This window comes from Anas platyrhynchos, chromosome 5 (assembly GCF_047663525.1).
Source record: "Anas platyrhynchos isolate ZD024472 breed Pekin duck chromosome 5, IASCAAS_PekinDuck_T2T, whole genome shotgun sequence".
Lineage (NCBI taxonomy): Eukaryota > Metazoa > Chordata > Aves > Anseriformes > Anatidae > Anas > Anas platyrhynchos.
Window position 1 is genome coordinate 41,674,439 of NC_092591.1, and position 13,096 is coordinate 41,687,534.

General features: G+C 39.4%; 1 protein-coding gene across 2 annotated transcripts in view; it reads left to right on the plus strand.

Annotated features, from left to right (window-relative positions):
* The window catches only part of AQR (aquarius intron-binding spliceosomal factor), a 57,776-nt gene extending 46,353 nt beyond the window's left edge, over positions 1-11,423 (plus strand). For both annotated transcript variants that reach the window (XM_027457516.3, XM_027457517.3), the window contains exons 31-35: positions 4,687-4,857; positions 5,552-5,637; positions 6,443-6,617; positions 7,710-7,823; positions 10,903-11,423. In XM_027457516.3, coding sequence (XP_027313317.1) covers positions 4,687-4,857; positions 5,552-5,637; positions 6,443-6,617; positions 7,710-7,823; positions 10,903-11,142 — 786 coding nt within the window. In that variant the 3' untranslated portion in view covers positions 11,143-11,423. The remainder of the gene's footprint in view (positions 1-4,686; positions 4,858-5,551; positions 5,638-6,442; positions 6,618-7,709; positions 7,824-10,902) is intronic.
* Positions 11,424-13,096: the final 1,673 nt, after the last annotated feature.

Sequence of the window (13,096 nt, forward strand, 5' to 3'; positions counted from 1 at the left end):
CCCAGACATATCCTGGAAGCACAACACAGCCCAGAGGAAGCAGTCTAGGAGGTTTCTGGAGAAAGTGGAAGATAGCTTCCTGACGCAGCTGATTAGTGAACCTACCAGGGGTGGTGCCCTGCTAGACCTTCTCTTCACAAACAGAGAAGGACTGGTGGAGGATGTGATTGTCGGGAACAGTCTTGGGCAGAGTGACCACGAAATGGTGGAGTTCTCTATTCTTGGCGGGGCCAGGAAGGGAACCAGTAAAACCACTGTATTGGACTTTCGGAGGGCTGACTTTAGGCTGCTCAGGACACTGGTTGGTGGAGTCCCATGGGAGGCGGTTCTGAAGGGCAGAGGGGTTCAGGAAGGCTGGGTGCTATTCAAGAGGCAAATCCTAACGGCACAGGAGTGGTCTATCCCCATGTGCCCAAAGATGAGCCACCGGGGAAGACGACCAGCCTGGCTCAACAGAGAATTGTGGCTTGAGCTTAGGAGGAAAAAGAGGGTTTATAATCTTTGGAAAATTGGGCAGGCCACTAGGGAGGACTATAAGGATGTAGCGAGGCTGTGCAGGGACAAAATTAGGAAGGCCAAAGCTCATCTGGAGCTCAAGCTGGCTACTGCCGTTAAAGATAACAAAAAACGCTTTTATAAATACATCAACACAAAAAGGAGGACTAAGGAGAATCTCCATCCTTTACTGGATGCGGGGGGAAACTTAGTTACAAGAGATGAGGAAAAGGCGGAGGTGCTCAATGCCTTCTTTGCCTCAGTCTTTAGTGGTAAAACCGGTTGCTCTCTGGATACCCAGTACCCAGAACTGGTGGAAGGGGACGGGGAGCAGGATGTGGCCCTCACCATCCACGAAGAACTGGTTGGTGACCTGCTACGGCACTTGGATGTGCACAAGTCGATGGGGCCGGATGGGATCCACCCAAGAGTACTGAGAGAACTGGCAGAGGAGCTGGCCAAGCCCCTATCCATCATTTATCAGCAGTCCTGGCTATCGGGGGAGGTCCCAGCTGACTGGCGGCTAGCAAATGTGACGCCCATCTACAAGAAGGGCCGGAGGGCAGACCCGGGGAACTACAGGCCGGTCAGTTTGACCTCAGTACCAGGGAAGCTCATGGAGCAGATCCTCTTGGGAGTCATCATGCGGCACTTGAAGGGCAAGCAGGCGATCAGGCCCAGTCAGCATGGGTTTATGGAAGGCAGATCCTGCTTGACGAACCTGATCTCCTTCTATGACAAAGTGACGCGCTGGGTGGACGAGGGAAAGGCTGTGGATGTGGTCTACCTTGACTTCAGCAAGGCTTTTGACACCGTTTCCCACAGCATTCTCCTCAAGAAACTGGCTGCTCTTGGCTTGGACTGGCGCACGCTTCGTTGGGTTAGAAACTGGCTGGATAGCCGGGCCCAGAGAGTTGTGGTGAATGGAGCCAAGTCCAGTTGGAGGCCAGTCACTAGTGGCGTCCCCCAGGGCTCGGTGCTGGGGCCGGTCCTCTTTAACATCTTCATCAATGATCTGGATGAGGGCATTGAGTGCACCCTCAGTAAGTTTGCAGATGACACCAAGCTAGGTGCGTGTGTCGATCTGCTTGAGGGTAGGAAGGCTCTGCAGGAGGATCTGGATAGGCTGCACCGATGGGCTGAGGTCAACTGTATGAAGTTTAACAAGGCCAAGTGCCGGGTCCTGCACCTGGGGCGCAATAACCCCAAGAAGAGCTACAGGCTGGGAGAGGAATGGCTGGAGAGCTGCCAGGCAGAGAAGGACCTGGGAGTGATGGTGGACAGTCGGCTGAATATGAGCCAGCAGTGTGCTCAGGTGGCCAAGAAGGCCAACGGCATCCTGGCTTGTATCAGAAACACTGTGACCAGCAGGGCTAGGGAGGTGATCGTCCCCCTGTACTCGGCTCTGGTGAGGCCGCACCTCGAGTACTGTGTTCAGTTCTGGGCCCCTCGCTACAAGAAGGACATCGAGGTGCTTGAGCGGGTCCAGAGAAGGGCGACGAAGCTGGTGAGGGGCCTGGAGAGCAAGTCCTATGAGGAGCGGCTGAAGGAGCTGGGCTTGTTCAGCCTAGAGAAAAGGAGGCTCAGGGGTGACCTTATCACTCTGTATAAGTATATTAAAGGAGGCTCTAGCGAGATGGGGGTTGGCCTGTTCTCCCATGTGCCTGGTGACAGGACGAGGGGGAATGGGCTAAAGTTGCGCCAGGGGAGTTTTAGGTTAGATGTTAGGAAGAATTTCTTTACTGAAAGGGTTGTTAGACATTGGAACAGGCTGCCCAGGGAGGTGGTTGAGTCACCATCCCTGGAAGTCTTCAAAAGACGTTTAGATGTAGAACTTAGGGATATGGTTTAGTGGGGACTGTTAGTGTTAGGTCAGAGGTTGGACTCGATGATCTTGAGGTCTCTTCCAACCTAGAGATTCTGTGATTCTGTGATTATTATTATTATTATTATTATTATTTAGAAAAGTTAGGAAATATACTTTAACATTAGATACTTTGAGATTGAATAGGTGTGGCCTGAAATAGAAATAACTGGATTTGATAATCCAGGTGTCTGTCTGTCTAATTAATTGTTGACAGGAGTTTCATTATTCTAGTTCAATGAGCTCTTTTTCTGAGCATACTGGAGAGTGATTCACTGCAATTTTTTTTGCTTGCTTGTTTAAAAACTTGTTAAACTGTTGCTACACAGATTTTGTTTGTTTGCCTCTTTTTTTTGTTTGTTTCTGTTTTAAACCCCTTACATGTAAATACTGATATCTGTAGACTATCAACTATTAATGCTTTAATAGCGTTAATGCTATTAACATGGAATTATAATTCCACAGTTCTAAATAAGAGGTGTGTTTTTGGTATATTAAGTAGAAGAAAAAGTTTGTATTAACACTTCTTGAGTTCTGTAGAAATACATTAAAGTGGAGGTTCTTTTGGGCTGTCAAGTATATAAATGCATTAGGTGCAAATATGTAAATATTTACGTCTTTGAATATAATTTAAATATTAACACTTGTTATAAATGAAGTATCAACTCAATCTGAATTTAGTAATATTTATAAAAGGCAAGTAATCAGCGCTGGGTGTGTGGGGAGTCTACACTGCACCAACACGCACACACGAAGATCAAACATTCTAAATATACAGAATATTGCTTTTACATACTAAACCTGAGTATGCCTATACATACATAGAATCAGAAAAGATAACAAACAATCATTTAAGTTCCATGACTTAACAGTCCCCATTTTCCATTCCCTTTGAACAATATGTCTTGCTTTAAGTTGTCAAGCAACTCGGCCTTCAGGCCTTATGTATCCCGTTCTTCCCAGATCAAAGAAAAGCATATCCAGCTCCTTTTCAAGGACAATAGGCCTGGGTCAAAAGGCACGTCCAGGTCAGCAGGGGGCATAACAGCAAAAGCCTTCGATGGCTGTAGCAGCAGAGGGGCCCATGGCGTAGCAGTAGAATCAGTAAAGGAGCCCGCAGCTCCCTCACTGTCTGGCAAACCACACGTTTCTGACTGTGGTCCCACAGGGCTCTTTAAGGCCTCAGAGACTGCTCGCCAGGTGCCGAGCAATCCCACTGCAACCTTGCCGTTTTCAGTTGCAGAGTCCCACACCTTGACCTTAATTTGGTCCCATGTTTCAGGATCATTAACTGTCTGATTGTTAATAAGGAGAATAAGCTGTAAGGTTATCAGGACAGTCCTTGTTTCTAAGGACGTATGATTCCCCATAATGCGCAACTGCTTACCAGCGAGGGGCAGTTGTGTGCACAGGTCTGCTTCTCTCAGCTCGAGCTTCTCTCCAGCTCCAGTGCGCCCATTTCCAGCAACTTTCTGTATGAGCTTCTCTGAGCGGTTTGCTGAGTTTGGCCGAGCCTATCTTCATGAGGCAATCAATGTGCCTCTTCCCGTTCCGGTCTCCATTCTGCTAGCCTGTTCCTTTTCATTCCTTCTTTTTGCTTCTCTATTGATGACATAACTTTATTATATCGTGTTGCCTGAATTTAATCTTGAGGACAGGCTCCCCTCTTATACCCTTCTCCCCACAGCAGTCCTTTTCAAAAACAACTTTTCATTGGTCAAACAACTTTGCAAATAACAGCAATGGCAAACACCCAGAAACTTCCATGCCTTAATGGCTGGAGAACAAACAACCCAAGACTGCATGGAGTCTCCTGAATCACCCTTCTTTGTTCCCTCAAAACTCTTTTATATTCCTGATGGCCTCTTCGTTAAGAGTCTAATCTTATCAACCACGGGGCTTTCTGACCCCCATGGTCACACTCCCAAATCTCCCCCTTCTTTATTAATATCAACCATTTTCTCGACATGAATTACCACTCCATATATAGCACACTTAACTTCTTTTAAACATTTTAATACATTTGAGGAGTACTAAATATTTAGAATTTAATTGAAATAAAACTGAGTACTCGTCAATTGATACTGGAAAGTCTAAATCTGTTGCCTAACAATAATGTTGACAGATTTTCAGCAGTTTTGCGACTGAAGAGGGATCACAATTATTAAACTTACTTGTGATTCTTTTATTCCTTCAAAATGACTTTTATGAAGTGAAATCAACAGATCTGTAAATGTTTCAGCCCTGAGATTTTTCTCTAAATAGACAGTTGTTCTTTACAACCTTACAAAATGAGTATCTTCTTTTTCCTTCCTTTTGAACTTAAGAATCTTGGTGAAGCAGAGTATGTTGTGGCACTATTCATGTATATGTGCCTGCTCGGTTACCCTGCAGACAAGATAAGCATCCTGACAACATACAATGGACAGAAACACCTGATCCGTGATGTCATTAACCAGCGTTGTGGAAATAATCCCCTGATCGGACGGCCAAACAAGGTGACTTTCAGAATATATCGCTCATTAGAGTGGTTCTGTTTTTTCATGATTATTGTGTTTATAACATGACATGACATGATTGAATCTGTTCAGTCTGATTGAATGGAGTCACAGCACATACTTACTAACTTGCATTCTGCGGAATTTCACTACTCTTTTTGCCTGTTTTGTAATTAGTCATACAAAGAAATTGCAAAATCAGTGAAGTTTGATAGGCCACTGACTACGCAGGACAGAATATTATTCTTTGTCATTTATTTTGTCTGCCTTTTAAATAAATAAATGAGAAATATCCACCCAGAGTAGAAATGGCAATTTGATAAAATGCATGATGAAGAATCTTAGGAACAAATAATATTTACAAATAAATAATATTGACAAAATTCTGGTGTCTGCAGGTTAAAATTCTATACACTGGTAGCTTTCCACAAGCTTTTTTTTTATTAGTACTCCACAGTTAGCTGTCCTAATTGAATAAAAAAGTGACTCTGTGTACTGTTACTCTCACATCTCCCAGAAAGAGGAATTCGATGATCTTTTGTTAGAGGTCAACTAAAACAGAATTAAAACATTCTCATTTCCTTTCTTATTTAATACAGTCTGAATAGGAAGTTGATGTTAAAATTTGGATATCACATTGTAATCGAAATGGCAAAGATTAACCTATTTAGTTTGTTGTTTTTTGATTGTTTAGGTAACAACTGTGGACAGATTTCAAGGCCAACAAAATGATTATATCCTCCTGTCACTAGTGCGTACCAAAGCTGTAGGCCACCTTAGGTATGTAAGAAAATACTCTTGTAGGGACGTTAAGGTGCACATATTACAAACATATTTCTGATGTGAAAACATTATGCAAAAATGTTCAACTTTTTCAGTATACGGTAGAAATGAAGTTTAGTACTGTACGTTGAATGAAATTCAGACCCAGTTCCTTTTTACAACTGTCTGCTTCCCTTTTTACATCCACTTTATCCTTTAGTAATGGCTCTTACACAATAAGAAGTGTATACTGCTGCAGGTGGGCAGAACTTGGTTTCACCTTAAGTAGATAAATAGGAATGCAATTAATGCTTGTTGAATAAATGCAGGCTTAAAATTTCTTATAGATTATTTTCTATAAGTGAGCGTTTTGTTTTGTATCAGAACTGTTTGCTGCCGAAGTTGTGTCATCATGTGCCGTTTAAAATGTTTGCTCTTCCGTTTTGGGGTTGGGTGGGGGAAGACTTACTCAGCAGCAGCGAGATGAGTTACGGAATGCGTATTTTCAGGGATACAGACAGGCAGTTGTGACTTATTCCCAATGTAAAACTTAACTATAAAACGTAACTGTTTTTCTGGACTTTAGAGCTAAAGGGTGAGTTTCATATCATTAACAATGTAGTGAGCTCTCTTTTATGTAAACGTTCTAGGATTTTGTTTGTTATTGAAACTATAGTAGGAAGAAAAATTGAAAACAAAATAGTATTTTAGCAGATGCCTTTATAGTTACTTTAGTTAAGACTTCTGCGTACTTCTTGTTACTTTTGTTGGAATTGTATCGTCAGTGAGAAAGAACATGACTAATTTATTTGTTTTTTTGAAGGGATGTCCGACGATTAGTTGTCGCCATGTCAAGAGCCAGGCTTGGCCTTTATATCTTTGCAAGAGTATCTCTGTTTCAGAACTGTTTTGAGCTAACTCCAGCATTCAGCCAGCTCACAGCTAGACCACTTCACCTCCATATAATTCCCACAGAATGTTTTCCAGCAGCAAGACAGGTAGGAACAGCTACTGTGAATTTTGCTGTCTGCAATGGGGTGTACTTGTTGCCTGCCTTTAAGTGAGATATAAGAGACGAGAATGCAGTGTCTTCACTGTTAGATCAATGCTCCTTGGATAGTTATGTCCCTGGAGTTAACTTTTATCACGATACCAGCTGTTCTTAATTGATTATTCCACAAAATTAATTTATCAGTCATACCTGCTTTTTTTTTCTGAAGTTCTGCCTGTGAAAGTAATTCTGCATTTTTATTTTTGGATAAGTATGTAGGGTTTTCCAGTGTTATGTAATTTTAGTCTTGTTACAAAACAAATAAATGTCACTTCTCAAAAAAAAAAAAAAAAAAAACCACAAAGCTAATTGCTTTTCATTAATATTGGTAAAATTGCATTTGACTGAGTAATTCAGGATAGCAATTAAAATTGTTGCTGAGCAAGGTATATAAATACAAAAAAAATGTAATGTTGTACTAGAACTTTAGTAAAACATTAAGTGTTTAAGTACAGGACACTCAATGAGTAGGATGCTAAACAGCCAAATAAGAACTGGAGGAACATGTCTGCTTTGCTGTCTGAAGCTTTGAGGAGGGTACCTGCATGAATCCAAAACTCAATTAGAAATCTTTACCTGGTCTTAAATACTGATGACATGTTTGGGAGGGAGTCTTTCTGTTGAAACTGGTCTATTCTGCAACAAAGAATGAGTGTACAAGTGTACGTGGTCAGAGAGAGTGTGAGTGTAGGCAAGGATGAGGTGGTTTCTGGCAGACAAGTAGGCTAATGTGAGCTGAAACTATTTATGCCTTGAGTTAAATAACTGGAGTCCTAAGTGTACTTCATGGATTAAGTATTGGAACCCAGCCTGTCCTTCTGAAATGAAATTTCTTCGTTGGGCTGCAGTGTCATGGTTAATCCAGTCACTCAAAATGCAATTCCCACATTTCCTACCATTCAAAAAGAATTTAGCTATTTCTTTCTTTAAAAAGCATTTTTTCATTTACTGGGTTTACGTTTCCTAAAACAGTATAACAACTTTTTGGATAACGGCTGTGTTGCTTTGCTTGCTGAATTTCTACTTTTTTCCTCTTTAGAACGGAGAACGACCATCTCACCAAATACATGTTATTAAGAACATGCCTCAGATGGCTAACTTTGTGTACAACATGTATATGCACATGATACAGAGTACACGCCACTACCAACAGGTAAGGGCCTTCTTACCATTGGAAGGTGCATACCTAAAATAACATAAATTTCAGTAAGTAACTAGGGATACTGTTGAGGTTTGAGATTGTTGCTGTTATGTTTAGAATGCTGTTATGTTTAGAATTCAAGAAGGTTTTATGGCTGAGAGTGAGAATATTGATGTCTCTAACATCTTGCAGTAGCAGGATTTGCATCTTTTACTAACTTAGGCCCCAATTTAAGGCCCCCAAAATAGCCATAACTAGTGCTGAGTGCTTAAAATAATTCTGTCTGGGCCGCAAAATTCCTTATTAATACTGAATATCTAGTCTGTTTGATACTTACTTGAGGTAAACTTGTGCATTATGCTTCAGGTAAGTGCAGCTAGTAATGTTACAGCACTGCAGCATGGTGTGATAATGCTTTGTAATAGATATTTTCATGACATGGCTGCTGTGTATAGAGAGACTAGGTCATGTCTTCAAATCATTTTAACCAAGTTAGCTGGCAGTATTATCCAGGCTGGTTAGCAGCTGCAGTGTCTAGTGGAACTTTTCATCAGGACTTGTTCAGCACCAAGCTAAGTAGTATGGTCTTAGAAGTGGGGGTAGATCCTTTCTCACTTTTGTTCCTAATTTTGTCACTGCATAATCCCTGGAGCAGAAAACATTAGAAACACCTTGACTCCTTATCATGTACATGAGCAGAGCTTTAAAACAGTTTAAATGCTATACAGAGAGCTGCCTTTAGTCAACGCACTTGGATCTGTAGATGCTTAGGGATAGTTGACAGTAAACAGAGAGAGAAGTCTTTGTTATCCCTGAACTGCAACACCTTACATTTAATACCTTGGTATTTTACAGTTATATTAGTTATAACCTATTCTTACATGGTACTCTGTATAGCTTCCTTGTTGATTTTTGCTCTTCTGAAGAATTTCCAAAGGCAGAAGAAATTGATGTAAAAGGAACACTACTCACTTTCTTCTAGCTGACTGTGGAAAGAGTGTGAGCATGACTCTCCATTCCTGAATAGGGTGCTTGTCTCTGAGATCTAAGTTCTGTTCATTAATGCAGGGGTGTTTTTCTGTCACCTCTTCCTTCCTTCTTCCAATGACTGTTTCATCTAATATCAGAACTGCGTAACAAGTAGAGATCAGAACCTAAAATGCTCTCTCAGCTTAATGTCATACTTACAGATGGAACATTTATTTTCCTCAATTTCTTTTTCTCAATGAATCATGGATTTTTTTTTTTTTCTTCTGGGCAATATAGTTTCAGTCAAATTTAAGTACTTTGCTACCTAGAACAAGTCTTTGCCAAGTAGGCTGGGTGCTTTCTTGCTGTTTCGGGGAAATGCTTGAATTACCTGTCTGTAGTAAAGAAAGGGAGTAAAGAAGAAGAATGATACCAGTAAAATCGTTTCTTGTAGCTGTGTATTGCAGATTGCATTTAATGAGGAGACAGTGGACTGTGCAATTGGTTACACTCAGAAGTGTATGAATGTCCTGAAAAGCAGATGGTAGCAACCGAATTTTACCAAAAGATGGGTTTGCTTGATTCTCTAATTGAATATGCAGCTGAACCTTCTGCTAATACCAGCTATTTCTTTTAGCATCCTAATCTTACATTGCTAGCTAAAATTAGTTGTTTTTTTTTTTAAAAAAAAAAAAACAAAAAAACACTGGTTTCCTACTGTGGAAATGAATCACGCTCTTCTTGCAGCAGTAGCCAAAGAGTTAAGTTAAAAAAAAAAATGTAGACATAAAGCTTTTTTTTTGTTTTTTACCCTTTCTAATACAACATGGTGTTTTTCTATTATTTTTGTATTCTTTTCGTATTCTTTCTATTCTTTTTGTATTCTTTTCCTTTGGCCCTCACAGTACTAGTCACAAAGCACAGTATGAATCTAACTTCATTATAGAAGTCTCATGTGTTGAGGATGCATATTTTTGTAATTAAAGGATCTCTGATTTTTAGACATTCTTTTTTCTATGAACAAATGGATTATGGGGAACAGCGTAACTTTAAAGTATGTAGAAAAAAAAACAACTTATTGGCTGGTAGTCATAATTGCTGCATAGATTTGGTCCATGCTTGTCAGAAATTTGTAGTATTAATGTCATCTAACTGAAGATAAGACTTTACAATAATTAAACGCTTAATTGTACGTGAGAAGCTAAATTGCCTTTAAGCAAAACATAACCAATCACCCACAGGAGATTTATCAAATTTTCATTTCATTGAAATGCTTCACAGTATTCAAGGAAGTATCTATCATGTCATTAAATAATATCAAGCTGCAAGAAGTATAAGATTTTCTATACAGCTTTTGAGTTGAATAGCATTCATCATAGTTTTCAGCTCACTGTATTCTTTGTTTGTTTGCCCCAGGTCTGTAACGTGCTTACAGCTGCTGCTTGTAATGTTTTGTACCTGTAAACCACATTCTTGGCTGTGAGCAAAGCACTTTGAACACACTAAAATACTTTTACATAAGTAGTATGTGAAAAATATTTAAGTATTTCTTTACCTGTTACTTGAACTTTAATTGTTCTACTTTTAGAGCTGTGGATGAAACTTGCATAAATAATGTCCACATAACACTTTATAAGATGTTTTGAGGAGAAATTACTGAGTTACTGGAGTAAGTTGTTAAAGGCAGGCTTAAAAAGGAGTCCAGCTTATCTTGGAGTTTAAAATGATTGATAGATGAGGTTTTGGTGGGAATGTGGTTGTTGCTCCAAATAGGGCTTTACTGTGGTCCTGTCACTTTTGTGTTTCTTTGGAATAATGAAATGTTTGATACTCTTGACTTGGAAGTACTGAGATTTTAACACCTGGTCTTCATGCCAAAAAAAAAATAAAGACCCATGTGTGAGCCAAGGTGACTCTACATTTTATTTATGTAGGCACTTTCTAAAAGGCTTTAGAAGCCTATTTAAGGCTTTGAAATTTTAAGGCTTTGTTGTTATTTAATCTAATGCAAATCCTTAAATCTAAAATGAACAAACAGTTTAGGCTAAAGTAGGAATAGATACTAAAATGATTTATTTGTTTGTTGTAAAAACTGAAAATTACTTCTTTTTCTATTATCCAGCGTTTATTGCCCCCACCTGCCATGACTGAAGAAGCTGAAGTGACTCCAACTCAAGAGACTGAAGAAGAAGTTGAAGTGCAAGGCATGCAGGAAGATGCAAAAGAAGAAAATAAGGTAGAAGAAATAAAGGAAGAAGAATTGAAAGTGGCAGAAGTGGCTGAACATCGAACAATGCCAGAACACCCTGGAAGAGACAGTGATAGTGAAGACAGTGAACCTGAAGAAGAGACTGAAAAGTAATCCAACTGATGTTTGTCCTCATATCTGTATTTCGGAAAACAGATGGGAAAAAAGCAGTTAGAAATATGATTGCTATTTTTACATAGACTTTTTTTAAATGGTTGCTTGTGTAATGTGACCTTGTTTTGTATATTTTCACTGAATACCTTGTGGACAAGCAAAATGATTGGCAAACATTTTACTGAGTTCTTGTCAGTAATGTAATTTGTTTAATTGCCTCAAATGATATAGTTTCCTTTTCATAAGTTTTCCAGTAAAGATACTTTTATACAAGTTGTGAATATTTTTTTAAGTTATTGGTCTTTAATTTAATCACTGAGTTATACGTTAAAATTTACTGATTAACTGTATCCAGTATTGACCAGACAGTCTTTGTAGTTTCCTTAATATTTTACAGTGGATAATTTCTTACGCAGAACTGCTCTTATATACACTGAGATGGCATATTAGGTTTAGGCTCAAGTTCAGTAAGATTTAATTGCACAGATGAGCTATGTGAATTACCATGGGACTTTGAAATTTTTAAAAAGCTTTATTGAATCATTCCTTACACAAGAAGTAAAAGTGTAGCTTTTTAACAGCATTATTAAGTTAGTGCTTTGAAATAGAATCTCTCATTTTTAGGATAAAGCCCTACTATGAGGAATAAATATTAAAGCAGTTCACTAAATGAAGGATTTACAGAACATGTAATACTGATAGTAAAGACATAATGGCTGAGTGGGTTTTCTAGAGTAATATCTTTCCTAGAGTAATACGTCTTTCATAAAGTGACAAGTGAGAAGTTTTTCCCTGGTTTGTGAAAAATATCTGCCAATTTAGCAAATTTTCCAGTGATAGAGTAATAGAATCATTAAGGTTGGAAGAGACCTCCAAGATCATCTGGTCCAACCATCCCCCTGTGACCAATGTCACCCATTAAACCATGTCCCTAAGCAACCCAATAAAACATGTATTTCCAAGTTTGATTTTCAAACAGAGTAGTAGCCTGAGGAACATCTTTGACTGCTGACAATGGGGAAGTACTTGGGTTTCAAGTATTGCAGTTCTGGATCTGCCAGAAGAATTTCCTCGTTAAATGGATTAGAGATTCATCAACCTACATTAACCTATTACTACAACTTAAGGTCTTTATTTTTTCTTAATATTTTTGTAGTATAATCAAATAAAAAATCAAATATAAGCCAAGCTCAATGAAACACATGTATTTTATATTTGTGCACTCATTTCACCTGCCTTTCCCCCCTCTAACTCTGTCAGTTACAGGGTAGCTCAGGAGTAACAAACCATAATACTTACTATTGGCACATACATGTAGTATTCATTTTTCTGGTTTGCTTTGCATCCACTGCTGAGCCATCTCAGACAAGAATACTCTTTTGAACAGATTTGTATTCTGTCATTGTTTGTTCTGTGTGGAAAGGAATGTACTGCTTACTTACAAACAGTCTACCTTTGGAGGACAAGTAGCAGTTGATGTCAGGGTGGTAAGCTTCCTGCAGTAATGTTCACATGTTCAAGCAGGGATGAATAATACAGGGCCTTCAGGCAATATGTGACAAACTCAGCTGAGGGTTGTCATCTTTGTTTTCCAAACCATTTTCTATAAATATGAGTCTGACAATCGCTTACTGTGCTCAGAATTTTAGGAAACAGTGGTAAAGGATTCTGGAAGGTTTTTTTCTTTTGTTTTGTTTTCCTAAAATGGATGATTTAACTGGCAGGGATTCTATCAATAAATACAACAGAAAAAGCATCCAAAGCTGAAAGGGATTGTGAAGACATCCTTGATTCGTATGTTGTTTGTGGTGAAATCTTGCTGTTGGTCTGAGAGCACACTGGCCTGTGTGATGCTGCATCCCATGTGCAGGCATGCATATGTGGTCCCTTCTGACTCACTGGGTCTTTGTAGAACAACAGCCAGGTATACAGTTAAATTTCTAGACCTCAGTGT